Genomic DNA, 23,628 nt, shown 5'->3' on the forward strand with positions numbered 1-23,628 from the left:
TGCCTGCGTGCTTCTGTGCGCGTGAGTTTGTTGTGTTTGACATGTGTCAAGGGACTGTATATGTCGGGTATGTGTCATGAAAACACATGATACACCTGACATGTGTCAGAAGTGATCTAATCGGAAGTTGTGTTGTTCTCGCGTGCGGCAGGTGTTACGTGTATTGCTTGTGGCTGAGTAATGGATGTATAAATAGATACACATATCACAACCTGTAGAAAACAACGAAGTATATATTCAACATGTTCTGCTGTTATGGTCACAAGTCATCATGAACAGGTGAATGACGGAATACATATAAATTAATTAATTTCAATATTTCGCTGTTTGGCAACGTAATGGATCGAGTTGTCTTTGTGACTTGGTTGAGTGTACGTCATCGCATACCAATGGATTTGTTCACAATATCGATCACTGGATTATTTGGCCCAGCAAATATTTCTCACTACTGATATGAACTTGCCTAACAGACTGATCGTCCTCCAACAGTACATACAACAAACCACGATAAGACACCCAAGAAGCATAATGCTGGGATTTCTTATTAATTAAGTGATAAACAAGAAAGCTACATCAACTTCCTATTTGCTGTACATATCAAATTGTGAATGCAGTTAAGATTACATTTTCCCAATTACTTGTTGAGTAGGTGAGTGAATGTTGTTTATTGCCGCAGTCAGTTATATTCTATCTATATCACTATGGTAAGTCCTAATCTAGACAGGACCAAGCAAACCAGTGATTGAAAAAAGCAGCGACCCTCGCCATGAGGCTGCCAGGATAAGCAATCAGCCAATTTCAAGTCATCGTACCTGACCTCCGATACTCTTTGGACGTGGAACTTGTGTATACAACATCAAAAATAATATAATTCCAAAATAAGCAAATATTTTTAGAAAGAGTGTGGGTGGTCTTCTACACCCCAAAGAATACATTTGATTTACCACGAAAATATTTCCTCTACCGATTATATAGTCCTATAGAGCGCCAATTCAACACAGGAGTTCATGAGAACTAAAAAACCCACAAAAGCCAAAACGGCATTCAGGTATTTACTACCTAACACGGTCAAATCTGTCAAACGACGTGATCGGAAACACTACTTGACATAAGCCATTAGTTAGCATCACAAGGAAACAATAGCGAGTCCCGAACCATAGACCAGTACTTGCGATTCGAGTAGAACAGCGAGGCATGGTGAAGTACATACAGTACTGGTCATCACCTTCCAGCACGGACTCTGAACACAGCCTGCTATACCCGTGTCCAGACAGGCGACACAAATACTCAGGACCAGTCGAAACACTCCAGTATACGTGCAGTGTTTCACTCACGTGGTAAGACGATGCTATCACGTGGAAGTCAAGCCTTCATTTGACCTGCTGGCATTAGAAACAGTCGATGGTCCATGCATTATTGAAAACTAGTTTCAAATAACAGCTACACTGTTGTAAAGCAGGAAAACGCCACGGGAACATGTCGTCGGTGTGTGTGTCGTCGGTGGCCACGTATGTCGTCGTCATTGACATTCTTTTGCTGCACTTACATGCAGGTGAGTTAGCAACTGTCGGGTACTAACCACGACGTCAACTGTCGGGTACTAACCACGACGTGAACTGTTGGGTACTAACCTCAGAGTGAGCTACAGAACCTTTATAATTAGGGACAGATCAAAATGTCCAGTTCGAAGTGCAGAGTTGAGTTATGTAGGTGATGATGCAGTGATCGTGCGTTCGATTCCCGGAATCGGCCTGATCATGATAACTGGTTTGCCAGCACCATACCTTTGCTCGTGGGTTTCACCATTGTGAGACCTGCATCACGTCGAGCTTTCCTCCGACATTCAGAGGGGCGGTCGGGTCGCCTAGTGGTTAAAGCGTTCGCTCGTCACGCCGAAGACCCGGGTTCGATTACATGGGTACAATGTGTGAAGCCCATTCTGGTGTCCCCCGCCGTGATATTGCTGGAATATTGCTAAAAGCGGCGTAAAACCACACTCGCTCACTCAAAATGTCAGATACAAGACAGGATATAAGCTTGACGACTGTGTTGATCGTAACGGTAGGTTGTGTTCCTGTATTTGGTCATATCTTAATAATTATGTGAATTTATTTACTTGTCTGTTTGTTTGTTGTTAAAATTAACGCCGCCATAATGCAGCTATATGATGGCGGTGTGTATATAATCGAGTGTGGACCAGACCATACAGTGATTGATATCAATATATAAGTCACATGTGTGCATTATACGCATGTGTATATTGTATAATTATATTGTGCACTTGTACTTGTGAATTGTACATTTAATTATGTGTTACGTAATACACGTGAAGACATTTTTTCTTTTTTAAAACAAAAGTCAAGTCTCTGTATTTATTAAATATTATTTGTTTTACTATAAACGTCATACGGAATATACCAGATTTAGACAAGCTCTTTGTTTCCCATAGATGTAATATTATTCTTGTTAAAACTATTTAAGTAGTAAAAAAATATAATAATCCAAAATAGTGCCGAATGGTGGTTGCAGAGTGCATAGTTCAGAGAGTGATCAATGATATTAAATATTATCTTCGTGCAATGCACCGAAACATGACTATCTCATGCAAATGTCATCTAAGAGTAAGTTCTACACTAACATGAAGTCTCTGAAATGAAACATATTTTACAGAAAAAACGTTGTTAAGTTATAGTTATAAAATATAATGAAAAGGAGCCCAGAGACTTTCTTCATTTTCAGATAATGCAGTAATCTAGACTTGCCAAACATTATAGATTGGCGTGGGCTGTATTGTATATATTTCTTTCATGGTCTGTATGACAGACTAGGTGTGTTCCGGTGTTTGAATTACACTGAAATGTACTTTACATTGACTCCGAGGAAACTAAGTATAGAGTAGGTGCAAAGCGGTCGTTTGTGCCATTTATACTGGACACATGGGCATTAGATATCAGCAAGCAAGTAAGCACGAACTTGGCGTTACGTCGTCTGAACGGTATTTCAATTATACCACGCCGTATAAGCTTGATGTGGGAGGAAAACCCGAAGGCATGTTATATCAGACTGAATGCCTAATATAAGCTTTGATTATTGGTGGCCTATAGCCCGTGTTTTAATCTGTATGATTGATATCGTTATGCCCACATGTGTTTGATGTAATGTGTTTTTAAATATAACTGACATAAATGACTCACTTGTGCATATATAGTGAGTGAGTTTGGTTTTACGCCGCTTTTAGCAATATTCCAGCAATATCACGGCGGGGGACACCAGAAATGGGCTTCACACATTGTACCCATGTCCGGATTCGAACCCGGGTCCTCGGCGTGACGAGCGAACGCTTTAACCACTAGGCTACCCGACCGCCCCTGTGCATATATAAACTTGGTCTCGTCGCTGTATGGCTGGGATAATGCCGATGCGACGTTAAATGTTAACTCACTCATTCACTCACTCACTCAATATCAGCTTTAACTTTAACCTACTCTTTTTGCTTTCTTTTAAACCACTTTTAAGGTCGCGAGAAAGAAGAGGGGAGCCGTAAAGCGTGATTGTAGTCGTGGATTAGGGGTAGAAACAAAGGTAGAAGTGAAAATATGAAGTTTCTCCTTGACTGCATTGAACTTCTGAGTTTCAGCTCGCCTGGTTACCACCACGACGGACGGAAGGGCAAAGTTTGTACTCGGCAACGATTACGGCGTCCCCGTCGGCGGCCACACATCCTTGACCTTCCAAGTGAAGTCTTGTGGCAACGTGTACGTCCTGTTGACGGAGAGAATCAAGGTGGCGCCCAGGAAAGGGAACTATTACTTCATATCGCTCGGTGTCACCGAGTCGCACCGAATCTCTGGCGTCATCGAGGGTTGTTATTCCTGCAATACGTTCCACAACTACAAGCTGAAGACGGTGTTGAACTGCACACAGTACAACACGTTCTGGGTGGCCTGGGATGGACAGGGGTCAGTCAGCATTGGGATGAAGGGGGACCAGAGAACAAAACCCCTGCTGCAGTTTAAGGGAAAGAAAAAGTATCCGATCAACTTTTTCCAGGTCACATCCTACAACTTTACTGCCGAGTTCAAGTTCCATCTTCGTAAGTACAACTAATTCTCTTGAGTAGATCTTAACTGTGGCGTCAATTCCATCTTCGTAAGTACAACCACTTCTTGAGTAGATCTTAGCTGTGGCGTCACTCCCACCTTCGTAAGTACAACTACTTCTTGAGTAGATCTTAACTGTGGCGTCACTTCCACCTTCGTAAGAACAACTACTTTTTGAGTAGATCTTAACCGTGGTGTCACTTTCACCTTCGTAAGAAAAAACTCTTCTTGAGTAGATCTTAACTGTGGCGTCACTTCACCTTCGTAAGTACAACCACTTCTTGAGTACATCTTAACTGTGGCGTCACTCCACCTTCGTAAGTACAACTAATTCTCTTGAGTAGATCTTAACTGTGGCGTCAATTCCACCTTCGTAAGTACAACCTCTTCTTGAGTAGATCTTAACTGTGGTGTCACTCCCCCTTCGTAAGTACAACCACTTCTTGAGTAGATCTTAACTGTGGCGTCACTCCACCTTCGTAAGTACAACCACTTCTTGAGTAGATCTTAACTGTGGCGTCACTCCACCTTCGTAAGTACAACCACTTCTGGAGTAGATCTTAACTGTGGCGTAACTTCCACCCTCGTAAGTACAACCACTTCTTGAGTACATCTTAACTGTGGCGTCACTCCCCCTTCGTAAGTACAACTTCTTCTTGAGTAGATCTTAACTGTGGCGTCACTCCCCCTTCGTAAGTACAACTTCTTCTTGAGTACATCTTAACTGTGGCGTCACTCCACCCTCGTAAGTACAACCAGTTCTTGAGTAGATCTTAACTGTGGCGTCACTCCACCTTCGTAAGTACAACCACTTCTTGAGTGGACTCACTTTCCACTATAGCTTCGTTTCAAGTGAATCACCACACACCCTCTCTCCAATTGCGTGGATCGATGCTCATGATGTCAATCAATGGGTTGGCTGGTCCAGACTCGATTATTTACAGACCGACGTCATATAGCGGGAATATTGCTGAGTGCGGCGTTAAACAACAAACAAACAAACAAACTCAAACTCCCGTATCTCTCACTAACTCACACTATCCAGCACAGAATTTAACCCGCTCAGTGGTGTAGTTTCAGTCGCTATGCGGTCAGCGTCATGTCACTCCAACCGAAATTAACGAAGTCATGGTTGCGAATTGGTCCAGGTGTATCTTTCACAAAAGAATGGAGATATCATCCCCTGGATCTATGAGGATAATGGGAATCCGGAAATGTGGAACCTATGTTACCATGTTACGAGTGTTTCCGGTGGAGTCGGTTTCGATCCGACCTGATCATATATACCCTAATGAGGAGTTAGAAAGTGAGTGAGTGAGTGAGTTTGGTTTAACGCCGCTTTTAACAGTAGTCCAGGTATATCACGGCGTGTCGGCTTAATGTCGGAGGAAAGCCCGAAGTGAGGCAGGTCTCAGACGTTTACCACTTCGGTGAAACCAACGAGCACGGGTATGGTGCTGACAAACCTAGAAACATAATCGGGGCGAACCGGGATTCGAACGCACAATCATAGGTTTCTGGGGGCACCTTAGACGACTGGGCCACCCGTGCCCCCAGGAGTTATAAAGGGCACCATATATGGGTACATTGTGGATAGTTGGGGTTAGAATGGCATCATATTTGTGAACATTGGAGAGTGTCGGGGTTAGAAAGGACATCATATGAGGGAACATTGTGGAAAGTCGGGATGTGGGAGGAAATCATTTGTGGGAACAGCGTGGACAGTCGGGATATGGGAGGAAATCATTTGGGGGAACAGCGTGGACAGTCGGGATATGGGAGGAAATCATTTGTGGGAACAGCATGGACAGTCGGTTTGCGGTGGAAATCATTTGTGGAAACAGCTGTGAACAGTCGGTTTGTGGTGGAAATCATTTGTGGGAACAGCTGTGAACAGTCGGTTTGTGGTGGAAATCATTTGTGGGAACAGTTACGGTCAGTCGGTTTGTGGTGGAAATCATTTGTGGAAACAGCGTGGAAAGTCAGTTTGTGTTGGAAATCATTTGTGGAAACAGCGTGGACAGTCGGTTTGTGGTGGAAATCATTTGTGGAAACAGTGAAGACAGTCGGTTCGTGGTGGAAATCATTTGTGGAAACAGTGAAGACAGTCGGTTTGTGGTGGAAATCATTTATGGAAACAGTGAAGACAGTCGGTTTGTGGTGGAAATCATTTGTGGAAACAGTGAAGACAGTCGGTTTGTGTTGGAAATCATTCGTGGAAACAGTGAAGACAGTCGGTTCGTGGTGGAAATCATTTGTGGGAACAGTTACGGTCAGTCGGTTTGCGGTGGAAATCATTTGTGGAAACAGCGTGGACAGTCAGTTTGTGTTGGAAATCATTTGTGGAAACAGCGTGGACAGTCGGTTTGTGTTGGAAATCATTTGTGGAAACAGTGAAGACAGTCGGTTCGTGGTGGAAATCATTTATGGAAACAGTGAAGACAGTCGGTTTGTGGTGGAAATCATTTGTGGAAACAGTGAAGACAGTCGGTTCGTGGTGGAAATCATTTGTGGGAACAGTTACGGTCAGTCGGTTTGCGGTGGAAATCATTTGTGGAAACAGCGTGGACAGTCAGTTTGTGTTGGAAATCATTTGTGGAAACAGTGAAGACAGTCGGTTTGTGTTGGAAATCATTTGTGGAAACAGTGAAGACAGTCGGTTCGTGGTGGAAATCATTCGTGGAAACAGTGAAGACAGTCGGTTCGTGGTGGAAATCATTTCTGGAGACAGTGAAGATAGTCGGGATTACAAAGGTAAGCTTGCTCGGGACATTTATGTGGATACAATTTCAACCCTACTTTTGTTTTGCAGCCTGCGGTGGAGGCACGTATGGCGACAACTGCACCTCGGTGTGTGGTCACTGCAGATTCGGGCTATCGTGTGACCCGGACATTGGAGAATGCCCGCACGGATGCCAAACTGGCTGGGCCGGTCCACTCTGTGTCAAGGGTGAGATAGGTTCTTTTACAAGCACATGCAGCCAATCATACGTTCATGCTCGCCTTAGTAAATATCACAGTAAAGGTACACACGAAAAAGCCGAAACACAAATGTAGCAAAACATATGTTTGAGTTACTTTTTACGCCGCTTTAAGCTATATTCCAGCAATATCACGTCGGGAGCTGCACACATTGTAGTGGGGAGTCGAACCGTGTCATCGGCGTGGCGAGCGAAGTCTTCAATCAATAGGCCATCTGAATGATATTTAACTTCTTCCCAGAGTGCGGTAATAACACATACGGAGCGGAGTGTTCTCCCTGTGGACGATGTCGTGAAAGGTGTGACGTGGACACGGGACGCTGCCCCCAGAGTATATGCCAGTCTGGCTGGGTCGGCGACAGGTGTGACAGAGGTGAGGGAGATGTCGGGCAGAGAATACAGTTACACCATTCCACTGCTACTGAGTAAGAAATGCCATTTTGCTCTGACAGTAATTTCACGATGTGTTGTTAATGTTAGAGCCAATCTTCGTAGTAAGATCTCTAGGAACTGGTTATTTATACATTGTGTAACTATGGTTATGGACTGTTGCTCTCCGCCTTTCTAATCGAGTGCGAAATCAGCATAAACTAGAAGCGCTCGTAAAATACCAAAGTGTCGGTTATTCGAAACCAGCGGTATTTGTTTGCGTTCTTTAATCTCTACTACGTAGTGGCAGCTTATCTATGGTATATGTGCCAGGTGCGTTGAGCTTCACGGATGAGTGAATGTCTGTATTGCACTTCTACCTTTGATGACCAAGATACAGCATGTTGTTTCAGAGTGCGTTCAAGGAACCTACGGCCCGTACTGTACACCCTGTGGTCAGTGCCGGAAAGGGGACACCTGCAACGTCGGGACTGGACACTGTCCAAACAGGTGCGAGGAAAGGTGGACAGGAGTGAGGTGTGATATAGGTAAGTGGGAACGAAAGTCCAGTAAAAATATTTAAAAATTAAGCCTTCCTGACACACTCATCGACATCATTGCACTTGCTTGTCGACTAATAAACGCCGTATGTGTTTGACATACATTGTATAATAAACACCATCAACTAAACTATCTCTAGCACACTAGCACAGTACATGTGTCTATCTCCAGACGTATAACAACTACCCTTATTTACACCCTGAACAATCTCTCCCATCAGTGGACCCGTAAAGATCCGGGTCTTTCAGCAACCCATGCTTGTTTTGATCGGATGGTCAGACTCACTGACTTGATTGATGCATGTCATCGTATCCCAAATGCGTAGATCGATGTTCATGATTTCATGTTCATGATTTACTGAATTGTCTGGTCCAGACCGCCGTCATATAGTTGGATTAGTGCTGAGTGCGACGTTATACAACAAAACAAATCAGTAAAAGGCTCCACAAGATCAATAAATTGTTATGTGTGGTTTAACACACAGTTTTAGGTTTAAACTTAAAAGGCAAATGAATGCAAAAAAAAGTAAAAGGTCCTAGAATTAATGTACGGAAAGTGCACGCAGGCACGTCCAGAACATTATCACTGTCTCAGTTCTTGAACCCAGAATAGTGTCACCAAATAGGTTTGTTTGTTTGTTTGTTTGTTGTTTAACGCCGCACTCAGCTATATTCCAGCTATATGACGGCGGTCTGTAAAATAATCGAGTCTGGACCAGACAATTGACATGATTGACATCATGAGCATCGATCCACGCAATTGAGATGGGAGTAGGATTTTGCATTCACGGTAGCCTTGGGTGTTTTGATACACTTCCTGCAGCTCAATTGTATGACTGTAGTGACCTTTTCTTCCCTTGTGACATGGGACTGTTTTCGAATACATAAATAGTTAGTGTACGAGAGAGACATAACGTTTTCGGAGCCTCCTACAGGCGCGTTATAATCAGTGTAAATGAGAGACCTCATGAGCATCGATCCACGCAATTGGGATCGTTGACATGCATCAACCAAGCCACCGAGCTTGACCACCCGATCCCGTGAGTCGCCTTTTACGACAAGCATAATCGCCTTTTACGGCAAGCGTGGGTTGCTGAAGACCTATTCTACCCCGGAGTCTTCACGGGTCTTCCAAATAGGTATCCAAACCGCTCAGGCAAGTAGATTAGAAACAACTCAGGTCGAAAAAGGCCTCGAATCTCCCTCTTGTCGATATCATAAACAGCCAGCCTTCTAGAAACAACCAAGTGCATGTGTACAACAAGGGCAGATAACTCTTATTCTAGTACAAAAACATTCTGCTTCTAAGTGTGGCAATTGCTATTTGACGCCTGAAAATGTATTAACACCAGCCAACTAAATGCTCTAGGGATATAAATTAGGGAAAAACTGTGCTTGTAGTTTACTGATACATTTGTAGTTACAGTTTTGGGCCCCAAGATCATGTATAGCTCCGTGTCACGGGCAGTTATAGATTTTGTCATTTGGAAAATCTGACGTAATTTAGATACGCTCTCAACTGGCTTAAACAGATTTAGTTCTATGAATTTAAATCATTTAAACATTCTATCATGTTGGTCTACTGCTTTTTCATTGAACGAGTATTTCATGCTTCAGTGTCTGTTTTATGTTTCCATCCATGTCATGAAGCAAAGGTTATTCCTCTATCTTTTCTCTTCTTTCTCTAATCATTAATTCCCATGTGCAATGTATACGTGTTTCCAAATGAATATTACTTATACTGACGTCTCCTTTATGTTATCTGAACGATTTCGTGTTGGTTGTTTGCAATATGATACTTTGTGATTCTTATAAAGTTAAGTCAATGTGCTGGGGGCACATAGGCCTTCTGTTGGCCCACGACGCCCTTAGACAATAACAATTAATATTCTGGAAAGTTCAAACCGCTGTTTACTGCTATTTAAATCTGGCCACTACAGCACTTGATTTTTCTACCAGCAGTTCAATCATTTGCTGTCACTGATAAATACTATGAATATATTTGCAACCGTTCCTACCGCCACTAAAATTAATGACACATAATGACACTACCCTCATCTACACCTTGAACAATCTCTCCTGCAGAATGTCCTCCAAACACTTACGGGGAGAACTGCACGAGGTGCGGCCACTGCACGGGTGTGGAGGATTGTGACCCAGAAACCGGACAGTGCCCATCGGGATGTGACCTGGGCTGGTCTGGTCCCATGTGCAACACAGGTCAGTATTTCAAAGTTGCAACCGTAAACGCATCAAGTATGAAATGTCTATTAAAGGGGAAGTGTACACGCAAAAATCACTTTCTTTTTCTAAAGAAAACGCAATTTTAGGATTAGTTAGTATCTGTGTTTGAAAATATACACTCATTTTTTTCACAGTCAAAGTAGGAAGCTCACAATAGTGTAAAAAATGATATGCCGTTATGAGGCCTTCGTTTTTCGAGCTAAACAGGCCTGAGTTATCCCCCTAAGATTATGACGTAATTGGTGCCAATTCAACTGTGTCCCTGTCTATTCTCAACGCAAAAGATATCAAGTACCAGTTTGCTGTAAAACAACATGTACTACGACACACTCCGGCGCAGTGGTGACTCAGCATAACACTATGCTGGATAGCATCTGAGACGCAAGAATCACACACCTGTACCTACACAACGTGAAGCGGCTCTAACAAAGCATGATGACGTCATAATGTTTATCAATTGGCACCAATGACGTCAGATTGCAAGGGGCATAAGCCATGGTGTTTTTGTTATGGAAATAGAACACTTGGTAAATGTGAAAAATATAAATAGTTTTAATGCGAAAAATATGTTAATTAATTGTATTATTTTTATATTTTTGTCTTCTAGGTTAACACTTTGAATGTGGAAAAAGTACAAGAAAAATAGGTTCATTTCCGTGTGAATTTGTCCTTTAACCTGTTGGGACCCTAAAAGTAATCTTTCAAATTACTGACTGTACATATAATAACAGTATATGTTCGGTATTTACTGTTTTCTGCAGAATGCAAGTCGCTAACGTATGGTCCCAACTGTGACTCCAAGTGTGGCCAATGTCTTGCCGCAGGCCAATGCGACCACGTGACTGGTGACTGCCCTTCCGGGTGTAATGTCGGGTGGCTGGGATCGAGATGCAATTTGAGTAAGTAGCCTTTCTTACGGGTGGAATATAATATGTAATACGAATGTATCCCACCTGTGGTTACAACTACAGGTAGTTAATTTTATGTAGGGTTGGTGTGGTAGCCTAGTGGTTAAAGCTTCGCCTCGTCAGGCCTAAGACACTGCTGGTGCGATTCCTCAGTGAATACTCACTACCCTAATCACCTCACTTTTTTAAAACTTTTTTATAGTTGTAGATTAAAACAGTATTCCGTCAAAGACATTTCAGATTGCATAGAATGGCAAAATGCACTCTTTAAAAAATTAAGGGACTGGAAACAAACATTGTCCTATTTCAACCCAAACGGTTGCAACAAACAATCAGACTCAAACATATCATGTATCAACAGAGAGCTATGAATCATATGCTGAAAACAAAGGTGACCATTTTTTGTTAAAGTTATTTTTGTCATCCTTTTTTATAGCAATAAATTTCTCGATTGAATATATGTTTTAAAATAGTTTTAAAAGTATATCTAAATTCGGTTTGGGTCCTTTAATTCCACTTACATAAACATGCCTTTTTCCCAAAAAAACTATATGATTGATTAAAGTATTAGAGTAGTTGGAACCAAACTAAATAAGATATTTTGTCAATTTATTTTTTTGTGAAAGATAATTGTTAAGCCCATGTTCGACATCATTCCAAAACTGTTTAGTTTCATTACTCTCCCCAAAAAGACGTCCTCATTGACAGCATTTCAAAAGCAACAAACACTGTGGTCCACAAGATTCATTGTTAATAGTTCTGTATTGAAAATCTAAAAGTTTTACATCCTTCAGTTTATATTTGTAAACAGTAAATATATATCGTTTTCCAATTAAAATCACAGTGAAAAATTGATTGCCATTAATCACAAACTTTAAGATTATTATCATTTGATATTAATTTATCATAAAAGATTCTAGCGCCTTTTACAGGCTTCATCAGATCACTTAAGCAACTGTTTATATACAAATTCTGAAAATTTATTTAATTTTCTTGTTTTCTTGATTGTTGTTTTCCATGATTCTGGTATATTGAAGATTACATATCTATAGTGTAATATTGTACCTTTTGTCTTATATTTTAGTTTCAGTTCTTCAAATGACATCAGTCCGTTTTCATTACATATATGTTTAATTGAGTCTAATCACCTCACTTGTCACAACCAGGGGCGGTCGGGTAGCCTAATGGGTAAAGCGTTCGCTCGTCACGCCGAAGACCCGAGTTCGATTCCCGACATGGGTACAATGTGTGAAGCCCATTTCTAGTGTCCCCAGCCGTGATATTGCTGGAATATTGCTAAAAGCGGCGTAAAATCAAACTCACTCACTCACCTCACTTGTCACAACCCGATCGTATTCCCGATCGTTGTTCGTGTTCCCTGGTTTGCGTGGCACAGACTCCATTACTAACTAGCTGCGTGGGCCCTGGGCCTTGTTTCATAAAGTTCCAGAAGCGAACACAGAGCTCCAGATAAGCTGCGTATCTGCGTAAAATACGCATCAGAAAGGCAGAAATACGCAGTAAAATAAAATCCAAGCGTGTCAAATACGCAACGAACATTACAGTTACGATACAAAAATAGAACTTGTGCGTATCATCAAAATATTGTGAAGTAACCCTGCGTATTCGATTAGCAAATCAGCAACATATTTTGAAATTATAAACGGGCTTTCCGTCAACCTTGCCAAACTCCACGATGACAGTTACATCATGATCATTTGCCATCACACTTTCTTGTGGAAGTATCGTGATAATTTTGAGTCCTATAAAGCTCTCGAACCTACACGACACCCATTTGCAGGGACTAGATGAATAGTGTTTCTAAATATTTAACTTATATACCCACATGTGTAAAAACTAGTGGGTAACAGAAATTTGAATACCCAGATAGAATAACTGATAGCCAATGATTTTAAAATGCATGGGTAAAATACCCACAACACCAAAACGTTGTCTGTCTGTGTCCTAGGGTGCCCTGGCCTGACGTACGGACAGGACTGCCAGTACAGGTGCGGACACTGTGCCAAAGGATCCAAGTGTCACCCCGCAACTGGCGCATGTGCAGACGGCTGCGAAGACGGCTGGCTGGGTCATGACTGTATCAGACGTAAGTATAAACCCCCCACCCCACCCCACCCCCAACCCCCGTCTATACACACGGAGATGCAGACGTTCGGGGGGAGGTTATGACGTTACCGTTCAATTTTAAATGTTTATACCAACTTATATAGGAACTCAAAATTAACCAGGCAGTGGCTCCCCCATGTGCCATAACAGGAGTTACGTCCCTTGTCACAACGTGAACGCGAAAGCTCGAAGAATTTATTTCAAATACATGTATTATAACATGTTTTAATATAAAATTAAGTGTCCTTAAACATTTTTGATAAAACTCGTAAGGCAGCAAAGCAGAAAATCAAATGATTTAACATTTATTTATAGGTTTTGTTGATATGTTTGTTTGCTTATAAAGTAACCGTGTTTCTGCCCCATCTATTTACTCGCTTCATCAATTAGGAAACGAAAGAAGATCATTATTGGCAAAAACATAGGAGTTTTTATTATATTGGAAATATATACATAAAAAGAACTGATGTCTGATGTTTTATTTATTTACTTTTTAAATGTCTCAACGGGTTTGTACTGAAACACAGCATTCTAAATGAACGCACCAGTGCGAGCGGTTTCACACTGGTTTGCACGAGCTACACGGGTCATTTCAATTCCGCACGTGCAGCACGAATTATTCTTGTCATAACGTGAATCTCGACGTTTAATCAATTCCTTATATTTTTTTAAATTTCAAAATTTTAGGATGGGATTGAACCGTTTAAGGAATCTAATAATGATTTATCCGAGTGGCTGAGATGGTAGCGTGAAGTAAGAAATGTCGTGTGATGTACGGGTTTGGGACCCAAATACTTGCATAATGGTGAGTGTGTTTTGCGAGACGCCATTGTGTCTTACGTAATACACGTGCGTCTTCGCCTGTTTGGTGGGAATGTAATTATTGGGAGATAAGATGTTGTGTATGGATATGCCATGAAACCAGTTATTTCTGGAAAAGAACAAACGTGAAAGACACTGCATCGCCTGATAACAAACCGTTGTCAGTCCAATTTTGGTAAAATTCAAGTTATAGGTTTCGTGGGTCTGACACATTTATGGCCCTGAAACATGGATAGAAAGCAGTTTTTAAGATATTTCAAGTTGTAACTGGCTAATGACAAATGTTTTTAAGTCGGGTGACATGATAGAATAAGTTGGTACTGAATGTCGGACATAGCAGACTTTTGAAATGGGCTGTTTCCCGCTGAAATAAGTATTATAAAGTATAAAAGTTGTACAGTAAGATGATAGTATCAGTATTTCCATTTATTTTCAATTAAAGTAAGTGAACACGTTACTCATTATATAGTGGGTTGTTCCATTTCAATGTCAAAAGGCGTTAGAACAGTCTGAATTTCAATCTACCCATCCTATTAAACCAATTATATCATGAATAAGAGTGGAGATAAATCATTGTTGACACTGTACTTTTTCCATTTGAGACTAACGTTTGAACTAACAAATCTGCCAATTGAAATCCTTATTTGCATCTTGACGTTTCTTTCTTTCGATGTACTCGTGGACTAATGACGAACTCATTGAAAATATGCCTAGATTTTGTAGGGAGCTACACGAGGGAATATTTCACATTGCAGCTTCATGGGCAAAAATGAGTTTGGTTTAGATACTTCCAAATTGCCAGTGTTCCAATGAATGTGTTAATGAATATTGTTCTGAATTGAATTATGATGTTTTACTGTGTAGTTCATGTTTAATACGCGTGTATCGTTATGTCTTGAAACTCCGTGGCCAAAACAGTGTTTTATATGAAACTTTTTCATCGCATGTCCACAACTATCACTAAAACTTGTGTATAGTATTTTCTGGAAGTTAGATTAAGATTATTCGTTTTTGAAAAAATGTTCTATCTCCTTGTCACCAGATGCTTATTTTGATAATACTAAGCATGTAAGAATAAAACTATATTTAAAAATAAGTTTCTGATTTCCAAACTAAAATATTGTTCAAATTATAGTTCTTTCGTACTTTCATTCATTCGTGACCAACTCGTGTTATTCCGGGACAAGCCGAATAGCGTCTTCTTGCAGGTTACGGAAAAGGGCGAGTGGTGACGAATGATAACACTTCCACAGCCACTATCTCAATGCTGTAGTAGTGGGGGTGATGCCACTCTGGTTTCCAGGCGACGGCTGGATGATTATGATGAGCATTTCATGGTCAGAACTGACCATCTCAGTTTAATTTGTTTTTCAGCCGATGTACCCAACCAAATAAGGATTTCGACAGAAAATACTCCTGCTGAGGTGGATGACCAGTATGTTACGGGGTCACTCCGAGTCGGTACGTGGCACTAACGATTCAGTGAACACTTGTTTGTTTGTTGTTTAACGCCGGAATTAGGTATATGAGGGCGGTCTGTAAATAATCGAATCTGGACCAGACAATCCAGTGATTGATATCATTAGCATCGATCCATGCAATTGGGATACGATGACATGAATCATCTACGTCAGCGAAACTGACGTCGATCCCGTTGATCGCCTAGGCCTCTTACGACAAGCATAGTTGCCATTTACAGCAAGCATAGGTTTCTGGAGACCTATTCTAACCCGGATCTTCACGAGTGGATTCAGTGACACGCACGATCGCAGAGACTTGTATAACAACGTATTTATTCAAATACATGTGTTTTAAACGTCCGTTGCCTATTTACACGATGTTTGATGTGTATATGTATCAATACGTTTGACTGATTTGGCATTTATGTGTATTCATGAAACGGGTTTCGGTCCGATATATTTCTCACTAAATTAGTTTGAAAACAAAAGATTATCATTATTGGCAAAAGCAATGTTATAATTCACCACTATCTTTCCTTTGACGTCCAATGAAATCTGTTTCGGTGGATAATTGAGATAATTGGTCATTATTCTGAAGTTTTATATCATAATTAGATCTTATATAATTACATTATTAATTTGATACGTAAAAATGTGTGTTATGATTGTGTTAGTGGCTGTAATAAGCTCCAAAACTTTGATCACACTTCAGTGATGGGCTGGACGGGGGTAGCCTGGCTTAGAATCACTTGATTGTCTGGTCCAGACTCGATGAATAAAAATCCGCCGTCATACACAACAGCTGGAAAATGCTGAGTGCGGCGTGAAACGACAAAAAACAACAGACATAAAACACCAATTTGTATAAAAGCTGTAGATCTAGAGTGTAAACGATACGGGAGGATGGGAGATTTCCATTTCCGGTGGCACACAAATAAGAATTTAGAATTTTACGCTTTTTCACTTGATGCTAACTTTAATTCACAGACACAATTGCTGCAATAATCCTCGGAATATGCATCGCCTTGTTGATGGGAGTTATTTTCACACTGTTGTGGAGGTACGTATCTCACACCTGCACCATCTAGGTGTAAATGTGTTCGTATCACCTGTTTCGCCTTGAGGAGGTAAGACTGTATTGGCAAAAGAAAAGAGGCGTGCGCGTTATAAAGCCACAGTTTTCAGGCTAAAGGTTCACGCTGTATATAGGTTATGTTTGCGACCAACTAGTTTTGTTCGACCTGTTTTATCCCTGTACAGTCTATTTATACAAAGTAAGTATATCATCTGGTTCATCCTAGGATAACGTGTGTGTGTGTGTGTGGGGGGGGGGGGGGGGGGGGGGGGTGTCCGTACGTCAGGCCAGGGCACCCTAGAACACAGACAGACAGACAGACAGACAACGTTATGTGTATAATTGTACATGCAGCAGGTGAGTGAGGCAATGTTGTCAACACTGCAGTCAGCAATGGCCCCGTTCCACAAAGCGATCTTGTTTGCTTGTTTGTTTGTTGTTTTACGCCGCACTCAGCAATATACCAGCTATATGACGGCGGTCTGTAAATAATCGAGTCTGGACCAGACGATCCAGTGATTGACATCATGAGATTATGTCTCTAGGTATGTCACCATACCCATGCTCTTGGGTTTCACCGAAGTGGTAAACGTCTAAGACCTTCATCACTTCGGGCTCTCCTTCCGCATCAAGCTGACGCCGTGATATAACTGGAATACTGTTAAAAGCGGCATTAAACCCAACTCACTCACTCATTCTTCGGATTAAATTATGCTTGTTTGTTTTTTTATGCATTGTTATGATATTCATTTTTGAAATTTTGACTGAACAATTTTGTCAGCACCGCGTGACCACATCAATTACAAATATAAGGTACTACTGTGGTGTAGATCAAAAGTTAAAGCGTCCCTTTATGACGTCATAGATCCGGGTTCCATTCGCCAGATGGGTACAATATGTAAAGCCCATTCTTGCTGCCCCCGTCTTGATTTTGCTGGAGTAATGTTAAAGACGGCGTAAAATCACATTCATTCAGTAAGCGTGTGAATCTTTTAGTAGCCACAAATGAAGATGGGTACATGTATTTCTGTTTAGGCGTGCCGTGACTCGCCATGAGAGCAAATATCGAGCCAACTACAACAACCGCTGCGACTCCAAGCCTGTTCAGCTCGACATCCCAGCTAGCCACGATGAATCGACATCGAGCGCTTTCACTAACGCTGGATACCTCAATATTTCAGACACCACTCCTCAAATGTAATGATGACGATTGTGTGGACTATGTACAGCTGTTTCAGTGGTGTGGGTGACGCCGTCTATATGAAAACGACACAAACATTTCCATCATCTTAAGAAATCTCCACTAAACGTCCATTGTACGATGTCGATTGTATCATAAGCATATGTGTCATAAATCACTATCAAATAGGGATGATACCAGTGCATAGGGGAGTTATGTAGGTGATGCAGCGATCGTGCGTTCGATTCCCGGATCCGCCCTGATCATGATAACTGGTTTGCCAGCACCATACCTATGCTTGTGGGTTTCACTATTGTGATAATCGTCTGAGACCTGCATCACGTCGAGATTTCCTCCGACATCAAGCGGGGCGGTCGGGTAGCCTAGTCCGGCTTAGAGCGTTCGCTCATCACGCCGAAGAGGCGGGCTCGATTCCCGACATGGGACAATGTGTGAAACCCATTTCTGGTGTCCCCCGCCGTTATATTGCTGGAATATTGCTAAAAGCGGCGTAAAACCGTACTCACTCACTCATTCCGAAATAAAGCTGACAACCTGTGAAATAAATGAAATATTACCATATCGTTAGAATTTCAATTTACAGTTTTATTATTGTTATTTTTTAAAATGTATACAAATATTTTTATTTGAAATGCCGTCTTTCGACCAAACAATAGTGTATTTTATGTCTTCAAAGCAAATACATTTCAAAGAAAACCTGTTTTGTGTTCTACAACATCATAATTATCATAATTAAGGACGTGATCACAGTGAGTGTTGCCTTTGAGTAAGTAGTGCGTGTCACAAGAACATGATCTAGTCGTAAGGAGTGCAGGTATATCCAAGAAGCCTGATTACATTCACAGTGAAGATGTTGATAAATTTTATCATTTCATGATGTATTATATCCTTTTTTTATATATTAGTAAATAGCATATACCGATTTGTAATACACTACGTCTGACCTATAATGTGTCCATATTTGTGTATTTTGTTTGGTATTTCATGAACGGATAACGAGATGGTATCTTCCCAAAACGTAGACCTGCCCAAACGCAGACCCGCTAAAACAACACTCGTTATGGCTGGTTGCATCAGTAATTTGTACCCTGTACCCTTGATTAAGTAAAATGGTATCACCCATGTAACAAGAAAGAAAGCTGGGTAGATTTCGCAATTTTTTATTCAAATGTTATTTCATTGTCATTTATAATTATCAGTCATTTTCACTTGTTTATCATCAATGGGGGGCGGTCGGGTAGCCTAGTGGTTAAAGCGTTCGCTCGTCACGCCGAAGACCCGGGTTCGATTCCCGACATGGGTACAATGTGTGAAGCTCATTTGTGGTGTCCCCCGCCGTGATATTGCTAAAAGCGGCGTAAAACCATACTCACTCACTCACTCATCAATGGACCAACTGCATCCAGGTACTGAAGAGGTGTCTTTTCACGGCGATGAAGCTGTTCCTTGAGTCGGACAAGGCGGTGTTCGTTCTCTCTGTAGACAACCTTCCTGGGTGGCGGTGCTGCTCCAAATTGCATCTGCGCTAGTTTCGCTCTCTCCGAAATTTCTACCTTCTCGATCAGTTCGATAAATCTGAAGATGTTTGGATGCTTGTGCTGGAGGGACTTGCCGATTCTGGAGTGGAAACCTTCTAGGTTGTTGTTTGTACGGGGCCCTTGTGTCGTATGGTGATTCCACAGTCGAGGTGGGAACCGGGCATCGTCATCCACCCATGTCGTAACGATGTAGTCGTTCATGGCATCAGATTGGCGCACGTCAGGGCACTGGTTCATGGCTTCAAGCCGGGCATCTCGGACTTCGAGAAGGCGCATGGGTGCTGTCTCTTCCCTGGCCCTCTTCCTTATGTCGTTGACAAATCTCACTGCTCGGTCATCACTAGGTGGATGGTTGTGTTCTGACGTGCCGCGACCGTAGTCTCTCACTGTGGTGCACTTGCCACTGCAAGATCTGTTCACACACCTCCAGTACACATTTTCATTCCTCGTCCTGTTCTTAGAATACGTGTAGCCGTCTAGGAGAACTTGTGGGGCAGCTTTCTGGGACAAGACATACTCAACTACACATTGACCAATTACTTTAGTTTTATATATAAAAAAATGACCGAATAACGGTTATCAATATATCTCAATATGGCCGTTGTGTCTGCCATATTGGACATACTGTCTGCCATATTGCGTTCCAGTGTTTCCAGATTAAAATGCATGTGTGGAGAATCCGCATATATCAAAGCAAGGTCAAATTTCCATAAAGAACAAACGGAAATTATGTGTTTTTTCCCCACTTCTAACTACATGTATACTCAACCATTCATTTTGAACAAAGGTTGGACCGCCTCCGTGGTCTAATGGTAGACCGGAAGGTCCGCGGGTCGATCCCCGGCCGCGTCATACCAAAGACGTTGAAAGATGGTACTTGTTGGTACCCTGTCTGGCGCTCGGCATTAAGGGGCTAAAACAAGGACTGGTCGGCTCGGAGTCAGTATACTGTGTCTGAGTGGGGTACTCATGTTAAACTGCGGCATGGTATCTCAGTGTGCTAGCACTATACATCGGCATCAGTCCGGACTAGTACAAGCAGCCACACACACTTATACACGTACATGCACGTCGCTATATAAGTGCAATAATCTTGGACCCGACGTTAAACCCCATTTCACCTCACCTTGAACAAAGGTTGAGTAATGGCAGCAAGCAGTTTCTTTTCAAAATAGCTGCTGTGTTTATGTGCCACGGCGATCAAAGGTTCCTTGGAAAGTTCAGAACAAAGTCTTGTGCATTTTTGTAGGGTTTATTTATATACATGTGGGCAGTGCTAGTTTTATTGAGCAGCGTTGATGCTTTTGTACTGTACTATAGTCCTGAGAAACCCAAGACCATCACTAAGCTATTTTGTTTACATGAATCAGATGCAGATGTTAGACAAAGTAACAGCTTTGAGTATGGAGTTCATTCAAGCAATATACACCATGCGAATGGCCATGGACACCTTACTACATCTAGCTTCCATGGAAGAGCGAACGGTGTTTAGTCAATGTATGGCGGTTGATTAAAGCAGTGCTATTAACGTGAACATCTACATAGAACACCGGTTGATTAAAGCAATGCTATTAACAAGATACTCAATGTGAACAGCCACATAGTACACCGGAACACCGGTTGATTAAAGCAATGCTATTAACAAGATACTCAACGTGAACAGCCACATAGTACACCGGAACACCGGTTGATTAAAGCAATGCTATTAACAAGATACTCAATGTGAACAGCCACATAGTACACCTAGACGGGGCGGCACTAGACATGGGAACAGCGAACAGCCTTGCAGGTGTTCCACTCCCATGTTCAAGCTTCAGGGCGCCAATGTATACCTTAGTGCCAGTCGCTGGCATACTGTTTAGATTAGCCACATTCTCCAGAATTATAATCTCATTATCGCACAACAACATCACGTGTGCCTCGTATAAAGTTGACTGACCAGGGTCGATGGATGGAGTATCGCCCCCCACCGCGTGCACTCGGCGATTGCTCGTCAACCATTTTGTTCCATCGGGACTCAACCCTGGAAAGTGGAAACTTGATGGATTCATGAAATCATCGGAGTTGAAGACACGCTTTCTTTCAGGCCAAAACTTGTCCCAGCCAAAGTTGAAAAGTACGATCGCTCCGTCTGGAATGGAGCCATGTATCGCCTCCCAGTCTGTGAAAGTCTGCTCGCTGATCTGGAAATCAGGGTTGGATTCGGATTCTTTTCTGACATCGATGACGACCCCAGGTCCTGACAACCGATCCATGACAACTTCCTCCACACGCTTCCCCTTGGGACAAAAGTGTCTGGGGGCATCCATGTGAGTCCCGCTGTGCTCGGCTGTCTGGAACGCATTGGCTTCCGCTCTGCATAACACAAAAACATAATTAAAGCCACAGCAATTTGTTTTGTTTCACGGAATGTTGCTTCCTTTAAGTATTTTTAAAACTAATGATATTGTTTTACGCCGCTGTCAGCAATATCACGGCGGCTTACAGATAGTCGAGAATTGGCTAGGCAAACCAGAGGTTGATAACAAGATCATTTCACTATGGCACATGACCCGTGAAGATCGATGACTTGCTTGATGCATGTCATCGTATCCCAATTGCGTGCATCGATGCTCATGATGCAAATCACTGGATTGTGTGGTCCAGACTCGATTATTTACAGACCTCCGTCATATAGCTGGAATATTGCTGACTGCGGCGTTAAAAAGAGGTGATTTGAGAGAAGGTATGCTCCACAGCAACATCTGTTGTGGTTTGTTTACAACAAATGATATCATTTGATCAGAAAGGTGTGTTAAGAAAGACCTCGGTATTCAGTCAGAATGATAGTGCGTTGTAATACCTGTACATCAAGTCAGAGACCATATATGGTCTCTGATCAAGTATAAGACGTCAAAATGGCCGACAAGATAAACGTGACGGAAGAGATTTCCCAAGTTGTTAGTGAACCTGTGGCGGTTACATGTGTTAGTCATCATTGATCAATTGGCCGATCATTGGAAGGTGATTATAAAGATATGTCAAATGCATACCAAGGTAAATGTTATAGATTGCTGTAGACTGTCACTGTCGATATAGACACGGATCGAGTCGATACCACGATACTTTGGATGTGCATTTCTTCGTTTTGTTCTCTAGGATGGGTCGTAGCGAGGATCAACAATCATGCAGTCAACCTTTCTGACGTTTCTCAATGTATACTAAAACTCTGAGTTCAAGATTAAGGGGTTTAAATGATGAGAAACAACGCTTCTGTATGTATGCGTGCTGGAGAATTCCCAGAGGTTCCCCCAGGAATGTGGAAGTGGTCCGTCAGTTTTTACATCATTTCAGGAATACGGTCTCATACAGAACGTATGAAAGTTAAATTGTGTCGTTCATATACTTATGAACGTCAATTTCGCGGCCATGTGGCAGACCTCTCGTCCAATGGAAAAACCGTATATCGTGTAAACTTCACAGTTAAAAAATATTGCAAAATAACCCAAAGGATTCATAAAATGTAGGTACAGTACTGACAGAGACAGGTTCGCCCCGATTATGTTTCAAGGTTTGTCAGCACCATACCCGTGCTTGTGAGTTTCACCAAAGTGGTAAACGTCTGAGACCTGCATCACTTCGGTCTTTCCTCCCACATTAGGCTGACACGCCGTTATATAACTGGGATACTGTTAAAAGCGGCGTTAAACCCAACTCACTCACTCACTCACTCTTCAATACAAGCGACAAAACCCTTTTCAGCAATCCATTGTCCATTGTACATTCCCATGAGGCAGCAACTCTTTTTGAACTGATACGCCGTGATATGACTGACCTTCTATTGAAGGCGGCGTTGAACTCACTCACTAACACACAACTTACACATAGCCAGGACTCCCTTGTAGTCGGAAGACGTTGGAAAAGTTAAACGGGGGATTTCCCGGCCAGTAGATCGTCCTTTTCCCGAACGTGTGAGTGAGGTCAATGATCTCCTCTTCAGCCAGACCCAGGCACATGCACGTGCTTACAAGTATACAGAAGACGTTCATGTCTACACCAACACGTGACTGCAACAACAGAAGAACATTCATTTAAATAAACAGTCTTTTATAAATCAGTATGAACATGTAAACACAGAACTGTGAGTGTAGAAGTGTATCCAGTAATTCAGTTTATCTATTAAGTCTTCAATGGCAATTCGCGAAGATCTGGTTTGCCTTGTATCATCAATTAAACGGACATGTGCATCGTTAGATAGGTTTTC

General features: G+C 42.0%; 1 protein-coding gene and 1 pseudogene across 1 annotated transcript; one reads left to right on the top strand and one right to left on the bottom strand.

Moving 5' to 3' along the window:
* The first annotated feature begins 1,401 nt into the window (after positions 1–1,401).
* On the top strand, positions 1,402–18,713 carry LOC139445938 (platelet endothelial aggregation receptor 1-like; annotated as a pseudogene).
* Positions 18,714–21,061: 2,348 nt separating this feature from the next.
* LOC139444601 (isatin hydrolase-like) lies at positions 21,062–23,413 on the bottom strand. Its single transcript, XM_071225506.1, has 2 exons — positions 23,247–23,413; positions 21,062–21,740 (listed from the first exon to the last, which is right to left on the bottom strand). Exons 1-2 carry the CDS (start codon positions 23,411–23,413, stop codon positions 21,077–21,079), a joined length of 831 nt encoding a protein of 276 aa, XP_071081607.1. The 3' UTR covers positions 21,062–21,076.
* Between the last annotated feature and the right edge of the window lie 215 nt (positions 23,414–23,628).

This window comes from Haliotis cracherodii, unplaced genomic scaffold, assembly GCF_022045235.1.
Source record: "Haliotis cracherodii isolate W230 unplaced genomic scaffold, xgHalCrac1.p SCAF_6, whole genome shotgun sequence".
Lineage (NCBI taxonomy): Eukaryota > Metazoa > Mollusca > Gastropoda > Lepetellida > Haliotidae > Haliotis > Haliotis cracherodii.

Excerpts from the sequence above, each read along its gene's own strand:
- LOC139444601 (XM_071225506.1), bottom strand. The coding sequence starts at position 23,413 with ATGAACGTCTTCTGTATACTTGTAAGCACGTGCATGTGCCTGGGTCTG. Across the intron at positions 21,741-23,246 it reads CAAGGGAGTCCTGGCTATGT|AGCGGAAGCCAATGCGTTCC; the intron begins GTAAGTTGTGTG and ends TGTGTTATGCAG.